This window comes from Acomys minous (assembly GCF_964271855.1).
Source record: "Acomys minous genome assembly, chromosome: 15".
In the NCBI taxonomy this organism is placed as follows: Eukaryota; Metazoa; Chordata; class Mammalia; order Rodentia; family Muridae; genus Acomys; species Acomys minous.
The window spans coordinates 46,826,211-46,846,109 of NC_140497.1; the positions used below are offsets into that span (position 1 = coordinate 46,826,211).

The 19,899-nt window shown below is 43.3% G+C and overlaps 1 protein-coding gene and 1 long non-coding RNA gene across 3 annotated transcripts in view; both read left to right on the plus strand.

Moving 5' to 3' along the window:
- Positions 1 to 19,056, plus strand: part of MFAP3L (microfibril associated protein 3 like) — a 43,420-nt gene extending 24,364 nt beyond the window's left edge. For both annotated transcript variants that reach the window (XM_084758153.1, XM_084758154.1), the window contains exon 3: positions 13,203 to 19,056. In XM_084758153.1, coding sequence (XP_084614279.1) covers positions 13,203 to 14,143 — 941 coding nt within the window. In that variant the 3' untranslated portion in view covers positions 14,144 to 19,056. The remainder of the gene's footprint in view (positions 1 to 13,202) is intronic.
- Positions 2 to 9,635, plus strand: LOC311584086. The gene is made up of 2 exons (XR_014774780.1): positions 2 to 2,063; positions 2,094 to 9,635. It is a non-coding gene; the product is annotated as an uncharacterized lncRNA (long non-coding RNA).
- Positions 19,057 to 19,899: the final 843 nt, after the last annotated feature.

Sequence of the window (19,899 nt, forward strand, 5' to 3'; positions counted from 1 at the left end):
TTTTTTTTTTTTTTTTTTGTCTCCTTCTGCAAAGGCATAAGGGAGACTCTATACTCTTAGGGAATCAAAGGTGTAATTAACTCACTCTTTCCACACATTGACTTGGAAGACAAAGAGCAAACAATGATGTCTTTAGAAAGACCTCTTAGAATGGTATGTTGTGATGCACTTAAGACATTAGAGATGCTTAGAGGAGGATGTTCCTTGAGTTGATGCCCCTTTATAAGACTTACTTTCCTGTCCTGGGAATGATTCAAATGAGCAACGGAGCAGTTGGTTATAATTGTATGTCTGTTTAGCTTATCCGTGATGGATGTAAGGACCAACTTCTTAAAGACTTGTCTGTGCACGCTCTCAGCCCAGCTGCAGGCAGAGTGCTTTCCAGGCTCTGGAGACACTGGCTGAGGTCCGTGGTGTAGAGGAGCCTGGGAACCTGAGGCAGCAGAGAAGACTCTTGACGTTTAATGAATGAGTTTCTGACCAAAAATTGTGAATCCTCTCCCAAAGCCCTGAGCTTCCTTCACCAGATACTGCTTCCAAAGACAGGCTCTGTGGCAACCAGAGACAGGTTTTGAGGCATCCAGAATCACCCTTCTTGTTTAAGATGTGAGGAGCGATTGTGTGAAAATCCCGAGCACGCGGTGATTGACGTGAAGGAGTTAATCTGCCTGGTTCAGCTTTTGACTGTGATGAAGTAGGGCACTGGGGGTGGGGGAATACAAAGACTATTGTTCAGAAGCAGCCCCTCTCCCCCTCCTCCCTCTGCTTTGCCCTCCCCACTCCTTAACCCTCTAACCAATGAACAATCCCCCAAAGAGTCTCTGCTCCAGAAAGAAAAAAAGCCTACATATTTAATCTCTTCCCCCTTGTATTATCTTAATTGCTCTGCAAATGAAGAAAGCCAAATGCTTTGCATCTCCTTAGGAGGTTCTGGCAATTGCACACTTCTGTTTCACAGTAACGTTCCCAGTGGAGAAGGCTGCTAGAAGTCTTAACTGCCTGGGATGTGCCCCTGGCTGCCACACTAACCGCTGACATTGTTCAGCTTAGCCATTCACGACTATCCCGCGTGATATAGCTGCTTCCCTTCCATCAAGATATTATATATTATAAATCATATGTAGGTTTAACCTAGGCAAAGGACAGCCATTCTCCACCAACTCTAATGGTGCCATCATAGGAATTTGAAGGTGTAGGAGACTTTATACATCGTAGACATCTATGAAATCTGCCCGAGGTCCTGCTGTCAATCAAATGGTCGTAGCTGGAACCTTCACTACGGACAGTGGAGAGACAAGAAAACACCACCCCTCCTTCCACAACCACAAGTCAAAAGGATGACATCACATGAGAGAAGGGAGGACAGTAGCCATGGTAACGCACATGCAGACCTCAGTAACCTTAGCAGCTCATTTTTTTTAAGCTCAGGCACTCCTAGGGACATCAAGGTAAAACCTAGAGGCTCAGGAGCTCTAGACCACGTGATGCCCGAAGCAAAGGTTACTCCTGGGTATTGAAAGAGGAGTTTGTCTACTCAACTGTCAAGTCCTAGAGAGGAGAAACACCAAAGTAAGATTGTAATGCTGGCGCCTACATTTCAGTCACATCATTGTGAACGTTGTTCCACGGTTGTACCATACTGCTTAAAGAAATACACAGGGTCTTCATTGAAAAGGCCCTTGGAACCATGGAGTCAGTCTCAGCAGGTAGACCCCCCCTGGCTTGCCTTCTTCGTCTGTCTGTACAGCTGACCGAGCTGCGCTAGACAGCAGGTTCTAGTTATTTTCGTTTCGTTTTGCTTGTGGAAGCTCGAGTGGCCACACAGCATCTAGAGAATCGCAGCACCGGAATCCCGCGCTCACACCTTCTCTGTAGACTTGCTGATAACGCGGTTAGCTGCTCTAAACCTCATAAAAGAAGATGTATGTTCAGTGCTTAGGAAAGGGCTCATGATACCAGTACTTGATGTCCCAGCCCAGCTTTTGTAATTACAACACGAAATAATCGTCGTTTCAGAGCATGAGCCACATGGGGAAATGCAGCAAGCGTCACACCTAGCCAGCGTCACACCTAGCCAGGTCACACCTAGCCAGGTCACACCTAGCCAGGTCACACCTAGCCAGCGTCACACCTAGCAAGCGGGCAGCACGTGGGAAGTGGCAGAAAGGAGAGAGCTCCTCAGGAGGGCATTAGCACTGCTGTGGTGCTGGGACAGCCTGGGAGAGCCCCGTAGTCTTTTACTTCTCCTTGCTCATAGAGTAAATGTCCGTTTTATAACACAGATGCAGAGTTCTGTTCTCAAGCCAGTACACTAGAAGTTTAAATTGGGCAGTATTTCATTTGCAACTAAGCAACAGGGTGAATGACTACAGGATGCTAAAACCCCATTATTAGGAGTTTATGTAGATACGGCGGGGGCAGGGGGGGCACCATTTGAGCCAGATGAATCAAATACAGATAATCTTCATTAACAACTATTGCACATAAGCCTGTGTACTCGGTTATATGTAAAACTTCCAGTTCCTTTTCCATCTGTCAGACAAGTATGTTTAGCCTTAAACCAGTGAGAAACATTGTGGAGCATCTAACAGCAAAAGTGTGGGGAACATTCCTGCAGAGAAGAGACCTCATAACCACTATCAACCTAGTTAGAGTTAGAATCTTTGCTGTAGGGTGGGTGTGTGTGTGTGGTGTGTGTGTGTGTGTGTGTGTGTGTGTGTGTGTGTGTGTGTGTGTGTGTGTATGATGCACACACAAATGTGTTCATAATCATTGATCAGTTTCCCAATTATCACTGACTTTGTGACTAGTTGGGAAAGAAACAATTTCATATGCCGAGAAAGTTAATAGCTCCTATGCTGTGCTAGAAAGAATGGGTCCGTTTCCTGTCCTGATAGTAGCAGCAGCAGCTGGTTTGTTTGGCTTTCCTGGCTCTCCTCAATTCATTTCCAGGGTATCAGGAAAGCATAATATGTATGCTCCATGTGGAAGAGTCACAGTTTGGAAGCCCACTAAGAGAGCGTTTCAGATGGCCCACCAGCCGCGTGGTAGAGCTCAATCAGAATTAAAATATGCATGAGCTCAAAATGCCAGAAATGTTCTGTTTTAAGTTTTTCCTTTTGCTAGAAATGAGTAGAAATGTCTACTTGTCTAGGAAGTGTTAAGGAAAGCCCCCAATTATTCCAAAACACACTAATTCTCTAGTGTATTTCACTGTGCTTTCTCACTGTGATATCAAAGCATTTAAATTCACATTAGCATCACCACCAGAGCTGTATATAATAGAAGTAATAAGTATTTCAAAAAAGTTGACGAGTCCAAGATCCTGGAAATATGCCTGGCTGTTAGAAATGGCAAATTCTTCCTTTAAACCCCCCTTTTTTAAAAGTCTACTTTTTGTGTGTATTTGTTTTGCATACTACTTTGTTGCCAAATACAACCAAGAATTTTCTTCAAGACAGCACAGGAGAAAACTGACCTGAGCTGCCTTTACATTGCTCCACTGTTTTACAGAATCTTTTAATAGTCTAGTAAGTGCCTTTTCACCAGCTCTGTAAGGTACAAGTCACACTGGATTCAAGGGGGTCATTTCTTTACTCTCTGCTTTATCAAACACACACACATACACACACACTCACTCACTCACACACACACACTCACTCACACACACACACACTCACTCACACACACACACCATGTAGGAGAATCAGTTCTCACAGCATTAAATATAAACCACCCTTTACCTGAAGTATAAAGTAGGAAATCAGCCAATAAAAATCTGCATAAATTTCTCCCTTAGTACATCCAATACTTGAGAATTTAAAAAATACTCACCCAAAGGCATTAAACCAGTTTATGCAGTGGCGAGCTATGCTGAGCCCTGGTTTTCTCTGCTGTAAACCAGAGAGAAACCTTTCTTAACTACCAAGCTGACTTGCAAGTCTTGACTAAACACTTGTCTGTTAAATGCCTGCTATGGTGCCTGGAACTTCCCAGGTAAATGACAGCTGCTGATATTATTGTTAATATTCTGCTCTGTCCTCACCGTAATGTGTTTCAAGTGCTAAAATCCCCATTTCCTAATACAGAGTCTCTTGTAATACAAAGAATTTTTTTTTGGATAATTTCTCATTTTTGTCTGTTTTTCAACCTCAAAAAACCTACTTTTCTAGGGCTGGAGAGATGAGTCAGTGCTGGCTGCCTCTTACAAGAGACTAGACTCCATTCCCAGCACCCACATAGTAGCTCACAACTCTTATTTTCAGAGAACCCAATGCCCTCTGCTGGCCAATACATGTACCAAGCATTCACAAAGTACGTACATGTACAATGTACATACATACATACATACATACATACATACATACATACATGCAGGCAAAACACTCATACCCATAAATCAAAATAAATGAACTTTCTTAAATTTTATTTTTGGGCTGGTAACACAGCTCAGTAGGCTAAAGGACTTGCCCTACAAGCCTGGCAAGCTGAGTTTGAACCTTGAGCACCTACAGTGGAGGGAGAAAAACACCTCCCAGATGTCCTTTCTAACCTCCACATGCTCACTGTGATACACACTGATAATAATCATACAAATTTTTTTTCCAGTAAGTGCAAAAAGATTATCTCCTTAAATGCTATTTGAAATTTCAAAATAACCTTCTGGTTTTGTGCACAAAGTACTTTTTGATAGCTGAGACCCTTCTTCTCCTGAAGGCAAAAATATATGGAAATTGCACAGTATGTACAGTGCAGGGTAAACATTCCATTTTGACTCTGTGCTTATAGATACTCAGCTGGAACCTGTTCCTACCACCACTGCGTCCATGCAGCCAATTCTGAGACAAGTTCGACCCTCATAACTGGGGGGGTCTACAGGGACACCCCACAGTCAGCTGCTAACAAGTGTACCACGAACAGAATAGGTCCTACAGCACAGAATTAGTCACCTGGTACCATATGCACCAGCACCACACTTTCCAATGAGAAGCCCTGGCCTACGCTAAGGAAACCTTCAGAAGTAAATCTCTGAGTCAGGTCTTTTTGTTTTGTTTTGTTTTTTGAGACAGGGTTTTTCTGTGTGGCCTTGGCTGTCCTGGAACTCACTCTATAGACCAGGCTGGCCTCGGACTCAGAGATCCGCCTGCCTCTGCCTCCAGAGTGCTGGGATTAAAGGTGTGCGCCACCATCACCCAGCTCTGAGTCAGGGTCTTTAAACCCTTAATGTATTTTCCCATAAAGGGTGTCAGTTAATGACATTTGGGTTTGTTTTCAAGATCAGCTCATATTAAAGCCTAGCCTGATAACCACCATTTGAGTGTTTCTCCAGGGACTTGTGCTTAATTTGGGATGTAAACCCAGACATATACAGTCTTAGCCATGAAAAGACCCTTTGAGGTCCATCCCGTGTAAGAATGACAACTCAGATTTCCCAGATGGGAGTCGCTTATTAAGCAGGTGCACTGTGTCCTGTTTTGGAAGGCCAGGTATAGCTCCTCACTCTCAGAAAAGTCTATAGCTAGCATGCATAGAATGGCATGCTTGGCATTTTTTTTAAATTAAGATTATCATATCAAATTAGCAAGAGAATTAGTTTTTTTTTCCTTTGCCAGGATGTAAAGGCAACAGGTTCTTTTCAGATATTAATTCTTCTAAGCAGAACAGAGGTTCCGATTTAAACAGCCAATCCTTCCATCCGGATATCTTCCTGCACTAAAAGCTGAGCTATTATCCCAAGCACCTTTGCTCCATGTGACATAGGAAATGGCTTGTTAGCGCTGCCCCAGCTCTCTCTCTCTGAAGAGGACTCTTAGGAGGATTGAGGGTAGGGATTAGCGTACCAGAAGGCTTGAGGCTTGCGGTGTTTGTAACCTGAGTCTTGCAGTGGCTTCAAGGGGCTGTCATCTGCCGCAGCAGCAGCAGCCTTGGAACAGGTGCAGCCATGCGGTACTGAATTTATTTTCAATTATATTTTGTGGAGAGGTATGGGATCCTTTCTCCTCAGCAGCCTGCATTCCACACAGATGACAATATGCATCACATCTATAGGCACAAACACATGCAGCCTGTGCTTACTTGAAGAGCATCGATGTAATACGATACTCGAGAGACTGTCGATTTATATTTACATAAACGCGCATTGGAATACTCACCACCTAATCGTTTTTATGGATATTGGTTTTAAAATAAATAGCCTACTGATTTTGTCACATTGTGCACTCTTCTCGAAAGGCTGTGAAGCTCAAGAGCCCAAGTACCCTAAACAGATTGGGAACAGTTTTAATCTGTTCACCCTACTCTCTGGAGATAGTGGAGGCACACATCCCCTGGTTTATGCATGTATTCAGGGTAATGCTGCTAAGGGATAACCCTCTCCTTCAAAAAGACAATCTAGACATTTTGAGAGCATCAGATTTCTCTTTAACAGTTGGCCTCGGGAAAAGCAGGGAAGATGCACGGCTGGGTTTTGAAGAGACAGGCTGTGACCACACACTGGATCGTTGCAGGTTCTGTCCTTGCTTTCCTTGGGGCTCTTCATTCACGCAGCAGTAATTTGATGAGAAGCCGTTTACAAAGGCGCTGGATAGTTGTGGCAGTGCTGTGGGTTGGCTTTCACGCTGAGCCATGTTGGCACCTGTGTTGGAGGATTCCTTATGCCCTACAAGTTTAACTCCAACCACATAGTCCTGTTGATCTCCTTGCCAGAAAGTCTGCTGTCCTGGTGGTGTGTCATTGTGATGTAACTCATGCCCAAGCCAACATGCCAGGATCATGATGCTGCCAGGCTCATCACCTGCCTGCCTTGGAACCAAACTGCACCATCTCCTAGAGACCGCTGGCAGGAAAGGAAAGTTCTGGGGCTATGCCTCATCCCCATAGGAGGGGAATTCCAGGAGGAGGTGTAATCTAAGCAAGACACATTATTTTGAAAATGAAAAAAAAAGTTTTTAATTTTTTTTCATTACATTGATTCATTACTGTTTGCCCATCAGTCAAGAAGTTTGCTTGATTTGATAAATTAAAAGAGGTCTAGAAGAAGGTTCTAGATGCCCCAGTTTAACATGCCCCTAGTGTGGGCAGTGTCCTTCCCCTCGTTATGAGCAATGCAATTTGCAGTCGTTGCCTTCCTCTTTATTTTGGCAACACGAAAGGTGGATGTTTTAAAACAGGACTTTGATCCCTTTAAATATAATTATGGTTTATCTAATAAATCCTGGACAGAAAACATTGACAGTTTTCGGTCCTTGTTTCTTATGACTTGCCTGTTCATATGTTTTCCCTGTTCTTCTTTCGGATTTTTGTCTTAATTCATAAGGATTTGTTGTTGTTGTTGTTGTTGTTGTTGTTGTTGTTGTTGTTGTTGTTAGTTTGGAGTTTTTGTTGGGTTGCTTTTGTTTTATGTTTCATAGCCATTAAGCATTTGTCAGATATTCTAGAATTTTCTCCTAATCTATAACTTCCTTCAAGTTTTTTTTGTGACAAAATTTTCCTTTATGGCTTCTGAAATTCATTAAAATGCCTAGAAAAGGCCTCCATTCCCCAGGGTAACCAAAGTTTCATGTCCTCTATTCATTTCATAGTTTTAATTTTATATGTTAAGAGTGCTTGGTTGGACTTTTATTTATTACATAAAACAGGTTTACGTGTCTTTTCAGTGTCTGGCTGGTTATCCCAAAGGTCTTCCCCCACTTATTTGGAACGCCTTCTTCCGCATTCTTAAAACCGCTGCTAGTTACTTTTAATCTGGGACTTTCTTCTTTGACTTAATAAGGGTGTCAGAGATGGCTGCCCAAGGCATGAGATAGGATGGAAGGGGGAAGTGAGCCAGGGGACTCAGAAGTGAGGAGGAGAGTCATCTACGCAGAGAGGAAGTGGTAGGAAGATCCCGGGATCCTTCCTAATGTATGAAATGTGTGCGTCGTGTCTGGAAAAGTCAGTTAAGATAAAATGTTTGATACCCTATGAGCATATACAGGGGGAGGAGGTCCCCCTCAGTCACAGTCATAGGGGAGGGGAGTAGGGGAAAATGAGAGGGAGGGAGGAATGGGAGGATAGAAGGGATGGGATAACCATTGAGATGTAATATGAATATGAATGCATTAATTTTAAAAGTGCCAATAAATAAATAAATAAATAAGATAAAATGCAAAGGTTGAAGGGGCCCAGTGTTCCTGCTCCACTTGGTGTCATGAACCCCCTGTCCTCTGGCCCTGTATTTCTTTCAAACCTTTCTTCCCCCAAGCCCTGCTTTTTTTGGGGGGGGGGGGCTGGTATTCTTTATGCCTGGTTTGTCAGCTCAATGCCCCACACTGCACTCTCTTGTTTCTTCTACCATCCCCCCCCCCACGGCCCTAAAAGCCTCTTCTCTGTTCTCTCAGTCCCCTGCCCACTTTCACCCCCAGCTGGCCTCCCTCTTCTGCATGCTCTTCTTGCACTTGGCACACAGTACTAGAGCTGTCTGTTAGAGTCCCTTGAGGGACGGGACGCTTTCTGTAGTCAGGAGTCCTGTCTTACTTGTCTCTGTCGTCTCATCCAGTGCAGAGCCTGGTACACAGACAGTTTATTCAGTGATGTCTGTTGGCTGAATGAGTGAGCAAGATTTAAAAAAAAAAAAAAAAAAGATCTCTGCCCTCCTGAAAATGTCAGCTTTGTCGTGAAGCCGAGCACATCCCTGGCAGCACAGCTCAAACCCCACATGTCTCTCAGTTCCACATCTCTTAGTTCTCCTCTTCTAGGAAGAGGTTGTCACAACGCGTTCATTCACGTGTGAGAGGTGTTCCTGTGCCCGGAGTCCCTAGAGGAAGACAGTGACAGATTGCTAAGTGACCACACAAATCTACACTAGGGAATGTGCCTGTGTTTTATCCTGAAGCCTCAGAGGTTTTGTCACTTTGCAAGGCAGCACTGGGAAGAAAGAGGATGCAGAGGAGGAGCTTGCAATGTGAGGTAGGGGCAGCAGCAACCTGAGCCAGACGCAGAAAGAGCACAAGACAAGTGGCTCAAGTGAACGCTGGGAAGGATCCTTGACCTCCAGTCTTCTGGGTTTTTTTTAGACTTACAATCTTCAATAGCCTGCCCTTTTATTACCTCCCAAAGCATTGCTCCCGGGGCTGCCTTGGCTTCAGCTGCTAACACTTCAGGTTTTGATTTGCACTGAAGTGGCTGAGCCTCATGAAAATTCAGTGCATGTCCCTGACAGTCCCAGCAGCTACAGTTCAAACCACCGGGCAGCAGCCTGGTGTGCGCCTGCTTCCTAGTCACGGCACTGAAGCGTTCCTGTGACAGTCGATGTGGGCGTTGTTATGTCTTTCACAACCGAAGTCAGGGCCCTTCCGGTACAGGTCTCATGGAAGGTATTCTCACAGACAGAGATGGATAGAACACTACGACCCAGAGACAGTGTACCCCAGCCTTCCGGCAGGGGAGCTACCCTATGGAGCTGCTTCTTGAGCCTGGTCCAACCTGAGGGAGGAAAACCACAAAGCATCATTCATGGCATCTTTATGGTTTTCCAGCCCCTTTGTGTTAGAGGACCATGTGCAAATCTGTTTTTCACAAGGCAGAGGGGAAGCTGAGGTTAAGGAGAATGTGGAGCCTTAGAGTCAAAAAAAAAAAAAAAAAAAAAAAAGAGTAAACTTACCAGAAACAGATAGAGACGTACCTAGCTTTTGAGAGCGGAGGACCAGAACTTTAGTTCATCTGACGTAAGCTTTGGAAGCTGTGTGTGCATGAGTGCATGTGTATGTGTGTCTGTTTGTCTGTCTGTTGTCTGCCTGTCTGTCTGTAGGCTTCCAGTATTTCGACTTATTATGTGGTCTGGTGACAGAATGTTAATCTAGATCACATCTTCATTTTCCCATATGACACATTGGCAGGGGCCTAAGTGGCACTGATATTACCTGAATCCATTAAAAAAAAAAACAAACAAACATACTGTTGGTTTCAAGAAATATAATGATGTGTCAGTGTCCCCCTAGGTTGGAAGGGAAATCACTGTTATTTAATTAAAGTAATGGTTTTTTTTTAAACTGTTTGGGCATCATAATATATGTATTTATATTTATTATGCCTTACAGCTAAGTCATAATACTCACTTCACACATATGTGTTTCGGCTTCAAATTTTAAAAGCAAACAGGTTCTGGAGAGATGGCCTAGCAGTTGAGGGCACTTACTGCTTTTGCAGAAAAGCCAGGTTTCGTTCTTAGCATCCACATGATGGCTCACAACTGTGTAACTCCGGTTCCATGGGCCCGACTCCATTTTTCTGTTTTTCCTGGGCTCTTGGATGCACACGTTGCATGTAAACTCATGCAGGTTCAAACACCTGCACATAGATAAAAAGCTTTAAAAAAAAAGAGTAAGTGAGATGTTTAAGGTTTGGATAAAGCATTTAGGAGATGTTAAAGGAATCATAGTTCTGAGCTATGAACCATAATATAGTTGTAAGTAATCACTTATCTGCTAAAAGTCCAGTTTCCCCAGAATGAACTACAGATATGGACAGATTAGGGTGTGTTTGATACCGAACTATGCTGCTTTTAACAACTCAATAAGACACTTTCAAAGCGTCTGCATGTCTGAACCCAACTGCTTGCCCCCAGATTCGATAACTGGGAGTCAATAGAAAATGTAAAGCATATCTGGAATAAAGGTCAAATTCAGAACATTTATAAATACTCAGTAGGAAAAACATCTCCTCCTTGTAGCTGCTGTGCATTTTTGCATTTTCCTTTCCTGTGAAAGGGACAGAATTTCACTAAACCTATTCAAGGATGGAGAGAGAGAGAGAGAGAGAGAGAGAGAGAGAGAGAGAGAGAGAGAGAGGGAGAAGAAGGAGGAGGAGGAGGAGGAGGAGGAGAGAGGGCTGTTATCTTCCACCAGGGACTTCTGTCCCTTTTTAAATAATCAGTCACCAGCTCTCTCCTATCCCAAATCCTAGCTTTATATTTGTAACAAGTTCTCTAGGTAATGAGTAGAGAAAGACAGTGAAGGATAAATAACCAAACTGACCCTGTTCAATTCTCACTCTCCTCTCTTATACAGTTTCCAACAGAAGGAAGGTAAATACTATATGAACACTTCTAGGTTAGGCTCTGAAGCCCACACCCTGCAAGTACAATAAACTGTCCATCAGTCAGGGCATTCCCCTCCCCTCCCCCACCTGCCGGCTGTAGTCTACATAAAACATGCGTGTTATAAGAAAATAAGTTGATAGAACGGTTTCCCTGGCCTCCAGCCATTGGGTGTGTGGCTACATCTTCAGCAGGAGGATTAAAATTCATAGCCGGGGAAGGAGAGCTTGCCTGAGCTGCACAGGAACAGACGTGAGATGAGCCCCATGCTGGGTTTGTCTGGTCCTACACAGTCACGAGAAACTGAAGCCAGTGCTTTCTGCTCTTAGGGGAAGCACACCGGCTGGATTGTTAGAGAGGGTTCCTCTGGGACCCCAGGAACCACTCTTTATACAGGTTCTTTCAAAAGGCAAAGAAGGTTGACAGCATCCAAGTGGTGGTCTCCTGCCAGAGTCACCCAGCGGGCAACAGGGAAATACTGTGACCCCAGGGGAACTATCACATTGCTGAATCTAGCCTCTTTAAACATGTCCTTTGGCTTAGAAGACACCAAATTCTGGAAGTTAGCAGGGTTGGGCCTTGGACTTGTGAATGTGAGACAAGGGCCCTGCCATTAGAAGTAGCTGAGCTAGTCCCAGTCTCATTAGACTTTTAGTGGCAAGTAAAAAAAATCACTGCTGTGATGGCAGGAAGCAATTCAGACACATGGCAGTAACAGACACTGAAAACCATGTTAAACTATCCCACCTCCTCTGGCTGCTTCAGAGGACAAGAGGCCTTGTATGAAGAACTAGCTGCCCATTCCTCAAAACTCCCAAGGGTCTTAGCTTGACGCTTCCTTGCTCTGTAGGAGACAATATGAGGTGGGTATCAGTATTAAATTTCTGACTGTGACCCAGTACCTGGAAACCAAACCTAAGAGGTAACTTCACAGAAATCTTGAGAGGTGCAGGAGCACAGGCTCCTAATTCATCTCATCCCACGGGATTTAGACTCACACACACACACACACACACACATTCCCACACTAGCATAAGGTCATATTTATCAGAGTGCCTTCTTCCCCCTTTGCCAGGCTTATTATCATCCTGATGGGACTTTACCGATGTTCAAGGTTAAAACTAATTGATATTAGTTCATATGTGACCTCTGAGCCATCACTGTCAGCTTACAACTCCAGACAGTGTAAACAGTTTACTGTGAATTCTCAAAATTAATGACATGGATTAGGTTTAATTAACTGGAGTCATAGAAGGATAACAGCAATCCCAAATATGAGTCTCCCAAGCAAACAATTACAATTTAATTGATTCTCCCCATGTTTTATGCTGAACCTAAAATGCTTTCCATCCCAAGAGGCCTCAGACTCCCCAGCGAAGGGTGCTCAGTGGAAGTCTGCTCACAGGCAAGCCAGAAAAGCATGTGGTGCTTTAAAGAACTCTTTCTTTAAAATGCTGCCTTTTTCCAGATTATCTCATTTTCTACAAGGATTTGGAATTCTACACTATAACAATGCAACCTTGTCTACTAAGGAAGTCCCACTGCTTTGGAAACATTGCCTCTGGTGGGCTGCCCAAACTCCAGGAATGTCCAAATACCCACAAGTATACAAATAGCACTAGTTGGACTGAGGGGAGGGGGTAATTAATTACAGCAACAACAAAAAAAAAAGAGGGCATGAAGTTCAGAGGGAGGAATATGGGGAAAGCGGGGTGCTAGAGACTTGGAGGTGCAACTCAGTGATAGAGCATTTGTCTAGCATGTGTGAGGCCCTGGGTTGGAACCCTATCGCCACAAAAAGAAGCTGGCGGGTGGGGAAGAACACAGCCTTCCCAAGTCCAAATCCACACTCTCGTTATACATACTACATCTAGATATGTAATCTTGGGGAAACTGCTCAGCTGCACCTCAGTTTCCTTGCCCATAACATAGGGCCCACATTAGTGCTTCTTTACAATGCCCCAAAGGAGATGAGCGAGAGACTGTCACAAGTACACAGCAAGCGCAGCTGTCACACGTTCGATGCTATCATCAGTTGCTGTGGATGGTTTTAGACAGGGACATAAGATTGTGTGGCAATGGAAGTCACATTTGCTTGGTTGAATTCTCTTCCCTTCCTTCCCGACAGGAAAGTGGCAAATGTTGGACGGTGGCCTCCTGAACATCACCAAGGTGTCTTTCTCAGACCGAGGCAAATACACGTGCGTGGCGTCTAATATCTACGGCACGGTAAACAACACGGTGACCCTGAGAGTCATCTTTACCTCTGGAGACATGGGTGTGTACTATATGGTCGTGTGCCTCGTGGCCTTCACCATTGTCATGATCCTCAACATTACCCGCCTGTGTATGATGAGCAGCCACCTGAAGAAGACTGAGAAAGCCATCAATGAGTTCTTTAGGACAGAGGGTGCCGAGAAGCTGCAAAAGGCGTTTGAGATTGCTAAGCGCATCCCCATCATTACCTCAGCCAAAACTCTAGAGCTCGCCAAAGTGACTCAGTTCAAAACCATGGAGTTTGCCCGGTACATAGAAGAGCTTGCCAGGAGCGTGCCCCTGCCTCCGCTTATCATGAACTGCAGGACGATCATGGAGGAGATCATGGAAGTGGTCGGGCTGGAGGAGCAGGGGCAGAATTTTGTGAGGCATACCCCAGAAGGGCAAGAAGCCGCAGATAGGGACGAGGTATACACAATCCCCAACTCTCTGAAGCGAAGCGACTCCCCGACTGGCGACTCCGACGCTTCGTCGTTGCATGAACAGCCGCCTCAGCAGATTGCCATCAAGGTCTCCGTTCACCCCCAGTCCAAAAAGGATCACGTGGATGACCAAGAGGGCGGCGGACAGTTTGAGGTCAAAGACGAAGAGGAGACGGAGCCGTCAGAGGAACATTCCCCAGAGACTGCGGAGCCTTCTACAGACATAACGACCACGGAGCTGACGTCGTCGGAAGAGGCGTCGCCTGTAGAGGCTCCAGAGCGAGGACTGCCACCAGCACACCTAGAAACAACAGAGCCAGCAGTGACATGTGACAAAAACACCTGCATCATTTACGAAAGCCATGTCTAATCTTAACTCCGAAAAGCTATGCATATCAAGAAAATCAGGGGCTGCTCCTTATAATACAAATGTAGTATGCACTTGCCGCTAAGCCTTACCAGGAGACGCTCATCCCTTTAGGTAGGAGTGATGCCCCGTGAGAGGGAAGACATCTGCGTGGAGTTCATGTGACTGGAATCACCCCAGTAGGAAAGGATGTGAGAAGTGCTGGGGGACGGAACGGATAAGATGGGGCCCAGGTCTGTCCGTGTGATCTTGAGTTGCAGAGGCCATTCTCCGCCAAATCCCGTAATTGGTGATGCCCTTTTGGCCAGGAGGACACTACTATTGTAAGATGTTCTGAGTTCAGGAGCCCTGTCGAATGCATACTGCATTGCTTTTCCTTTTGAAAATTACAGGTCTGCTACAGTAGCAAACGCTCATACACGGGTTCGTTGCACTTTTCTTCTCAATTTTCATTATCTTCACACTTCTTTTATAATGGAGTAGATGTTATTATATTAATATTAATTGCTCTTTCTGCCAGAGTCTTCTGTGTCCCCTTTGTCCTTATTTTTTTCCTTAGTGTGTTTACCTCAGAGTCTTGAGTATCAGTCACTGACATGGCTGATAGCTGTCATTTGTGACACTCCAAAGTAGTTACTACACTTTTTCTTTTTCCTAATTTTCTCTTTAAAAATATAATAACTTCACATCTATTTCATATGCCTTTGTTTCCAATGAAGCTGCTATTGTGAAACTGAGAAAAAAAAAAACTTTGCCCCCAAATAGCACTTTAAGAGTCAAATATAAACGTTTACCTGCCCAGTTCTGAGAGCATTCAGGAGAGCTCTGCTGAGGTGTGGGGCAAGGTTGTAAATGCTTAGATGTCCCTACAGCACTCACGAAACTGGTTTACATGCAAGTGGCATCACCCTCCAAATGAAGATGGATTCTTTATCTGGGAGATTTATTGCTTCCAAAAAAACAGAGGTGTTTGGAGAATTCCTATAGGTATCGCATGTCAGCTTCCCAGAAGGCCTTGCAGGGCCCATAGGGTGTGGTCAGCTCAGCAGTAGATTTAGGGCAGCAACTAGTGTCTCTGTGGTGAGCATAAGCAGTTCCCCCTGAGACTGCATATTTCACTCATTGGTCATTGAAAAGGAGCATAAAAGATGAGGACAATGACATCAATGATTTTATCCTGAAACGATTGAATTATTTGTCCCACTAACACATAGTATGTGTAAGGCAGCTTGATTTTAGAGAAGAAAGTCAAACCAGTCACCCAGAGGTTTAATGCCTGACTGTGCCAATACCGAGCTGCCAGGCTTTTGGCCAATCTGTAAGAGAGGGACTGAACTCTGAGCACCGTTTTTTTTTTCCCCAATGAAATCACATTCAGAGAAATAACCCAACATTTTAAATTTTTTAATTTTTCATGATTTTTTTGAGGATTTTTGCTTTCATATCTGGGTTCGCAAGAAACTTTATGCTGTGTCACTCAAATGAAAACTATCACAGCATTTTCAACAAAATCTAGAATTTTTCCCCTCCAAAATTATGAGGCCCACTTCTACTACAATTTAGATTCACTTTAATGCTGTGCCACTCGAATGAAAACTATCAGGGCATTTTCAACAAAATCTAGAATTTTTCCCCTCCAAAATTATAAGTCTCGCTTCTACCACAGTTTAGATTGAACCTCGGTAAGAATGACAAGTGTCGTTATTTCATACTCAGCAAACAAGGGAGACTAAAACTTTTAAAAAGGTGTCAGAGTTGGGGCCACATCGGGTGGTGACTGTGATGGGGCTGTGATGTCAGAGGTGGCATGACTTATCAGAACAAGAGTGTTTAATAGGTACTCGATCACCATCAGAGGAAGTGACCTTGGATAACCTCTTTCTTACTGGGGTTTTTTATCTTTTATCATTGGAGTGGGAATGGAATATGTATGCAGTGATCTAGATGACCCCTTGGAGCTCTCTTAGAATTGCATGAAAGTCTTCAAACTGTAATAACCCTTGTAAGTCAATGGGAGCAAAAGCGGGGACATGAGGAGAGGTGCTTGTATGATATGCACTTTACAGCAGGGGGTATCTGTAAGTGAGGGTAGTGGAATTGTCTGTGAGAATTGACTGTGACATGCTTACTGACAGTCCAAGTGGAAAACAATCTGACGAAGTGGAGTTTGATCATATTTCCCTTTAAGAGGAATTTCCTATTGGTACCTAATTGAAATGTCTTACAGGTCACCTAAAGAACTCTGCATCCTGCACCCATACGAAGCCATGATAGCTTTGGGGGGCTCTCTGGATGGGATTCTATTCAGTTCTTGTTCCATCCAAACCCATGTGCAGAATTCCTCATAGAAACTGCAGAGCAAGGCATCCATTCCATGTAGATGCTGATTTAGGATAATAAGCTAAAGTAGGCAGGTTTTCTATGAAACAAGAGCTGAGATATATGACCAAAGAATGTTTCCAGATTGACTTTGCTTCTTTTGACTGCAGTAGAGGGTGGATGATTTTCAAACTGCCCCCTTGAAGGCATCAGATGTTCTTAGTATAAGACTCTCCCACCTTAAAGGGAGCTTGGCTTCCTGTGGAATTTCTCCATCCAGCAATACTGTGCTCTTGCTGCCCCTTCACAGAGCCTTCCAGAATGAGAACAGCCTCTTACTAGAATGCAAAATGTGGAAGACCTCATAACACTCAGCTGATAGTTTCCCTAAGCAGCAACCCATTCAGGTTCTTAGAGTCATTCATGGAGTCCCGTTGAACATACATGCACACACGCATGTGCATGATGGACTCATTTGGGCAGTTTTAAAAGTTCAACACTCAGTCCCAATACTTGCTCAATCCTAGCACTTAACACTCAATCCCAGTGTTCAACACTCAATCCCAATACTCAACACTCAATCCCAATGTTCAACACTCAGTCCCAACCTATGGATCTTCTGTAGTCATTCTTTTTTAAAAATCAACAATTTCCAGTTTCTGAGTCATCCTGGTCATACCTCTAGCAATTTCTTCCTTGAAATTCTGAAAATGAATCACATACATATGCATATTTAATTTTCTTAGATGATCTATAAACTTGGATGGTATTTATTCTAAATGGGAAAAATACCCAAAATTTTATATGGGGAAAAAAATCTATGTAATTTATAATGGTTTGTTTTATATATTTATATTTTCATATCTTTAGGGCACATCTGTTGTTTTCATCTTTTTGTACATCACAGTTGGCAAAAAGAAATACTAATACTTGACTAAAATCTCTAGGAACCAAATGTGATACGTGTGATACATAATATATATAAACTGCTCGAGAAATACCTAAATGTTCTCATCCATGCCAAGTATTGTTGTGTCGTGTCATTACAGCCAGAATGTCTGGGGTGCTCATGAACATTATTTTTTCACAAGGAAGACCGAAGGGCCCGATATCCCACACAATGGATCTCAGAATCTTTTTCCTTTCTTTATCTTGTTTGTTTCCTGTTTAACTGGACATGTCCTTCTGAAGGGCAAATGGGAGGTGATGGGACAGCAACAGGAATGAGTCTCGTTGTGGCTATGTATCACATTAACAGAACTGAGGACACGCTTTACATCCCATGCTTGGGTTGTCATTCACTGGCGATGTGGCATCTGCTCAGCTCTATTGCACACAACGTGTAGGGCATGAAGAATGAATGCTTGCATGTTTTGAACAGGCACAGTGGACATTTAGTGCAGCCGCTATGGGTGACTATGGCGAAACCCATCAGGCACTGGAAGAAGTGTTTTAGAAAAATAATCAATTACCTTTTCTTACATGGTTTGAAGGAGTGTGTTTATTCCTGTGTTAGAACTTTTAAATGGCAGTCCTGATGGTTACCTTATCTGAGGATTTCGTTCAGTGTTTTCATTTGATAAGAGATGGCCCATCAGAGTCTATTTCAAACACTGTCTTCTCAGCACATTCAACTGCTATCCTCCACACGTCTTCACACATCCTCCTGGCAGCCCCCTAGTAATCTCTATTTCTTTTTCTTTTTGATTCATTCGTTTGTTTGTTCTTTCCAAGACAAGGTTTCTCTGTGTAGCCTTGGCTGCCCTGGACTCACTTTGTAGACCAGGCTGGCCTCGAACTTGCAGAGATCCGCCTGCCTCTGTTTCCCCAAGTGCTGGGAGCACAGGCATGTGCCACCCTGCCTAGCTAATCTCTGTTTCTTTTGTTGCTTCTTAAACTCTTACTGGTAGTCTTTAAATATCACCGAAACGCCATTATATATTCACACACATAGTTTTGAACATCTGTTAACTATAAGATATTGATTTTACATTTCACTGATAATTCTTCAAACCAATAACAAAGTTCAATTTTTAATGACTTTTTATGATTTCTTCAGAGATTAATAGGTTTGGATGAAACAAATCATTTGTGGGTACAAAATAATCAAATATAGCAGGATCATTTATTGTATTTTCCAGAAGACTAAGTGTTTGACTATTACACACACAAAAAAAATCTCATGTAAGAAGGATGCTCTTTAAGTTAATTTTTTTCCTTAGAAATGGAAATGTAAAGGGGCTAACACTGAGAATACAATCATTAATGATAGCTAGAATAAAGCTAGAAAGTGAATCATTCTAAGAACATTATGGAAAGAATAATTTTATTATTTAACCAATTACAAAAACCATGAACAGTGAGTTAGTTTCAGAGAATATGTTCACATCTACATTTGCTTTACTGTGCTTCTAGTTCTGAACATTCTCTGTTGAACTGAAAATGAGATGGAAAATGTATCAAGAAGAAATAAGAAATAATTTAAGGATATAAGCAAATGACTAAGATGTAAGTTGATATCACTGTAGTAAAGAGAAAACATGATGTGTGATTCATCCTGTAGTCTGATTGTTGCTTTAATAAAGGGTTTACACAGGTGTGTGGAGTGTGTGTCAAACCCCACCCGAATTATGGCCTCGTTCACTCCTTACAGGTGAAATGAATTCTGCGCCCAACTCACTTCACCAGGTTTGTTTTGGTTTTTTTTCCTTTGTTTTTGAATCTGCAGCATTTCTTGAAAAAAAAGTAGAAAATTAATTTTTATTCTAGTTCATAACCCTTAGCTGCATCCTGACAAACTTTATAGAGACGTTTATCACCATCATATAGATTTTTAGCCATAACGCCAAGCAGAAAATCCTCTTGGAGTTAACTTTGGATGAGGAAACACATATCTCAAACATCACACAAGAAGAATGCATCTGTATCAGAAATTGTTTGAGTCACCTGGATAACACCAGACCCAGGCTGAATCCAAAAACTCACAGAACAGGGTCTTCATGATCATGTAAACTGTAAAGCTCTAGTCCTTTCAGATGGCATGTGAGGGGTGAGCAAGAAAGAAGACTTAAAAAATAAGTGGAAGAATGGGGAAATAGTAGGGCCCACAGGGTCCTGGAAACCTACAAGAAGAACTTTATGACAGGCAGATCTGGCTCCTGGGGTCCTCCTCAAACTAAGGCACCAGCCAAGGAGAATATAGGCAGTAAACTTCGAACCCCTACCCAGACCTAGCCAACGAACATGATATTCTCCACCGTTGAGTGGAGAGTGAGATCTGACTCTCACATGAACTCTGGTGCCCCTTTTCTGACCACATTCCCTGGATGGGGAGGCCTGACAGCACTCAGAGGAGGAATAGCAAGTTACCAAGAAGAGACTGGATATTCTAAGAGCATATATAGGGGGAGGAGGTCTCCCTCAATCACAGACATAGGGGA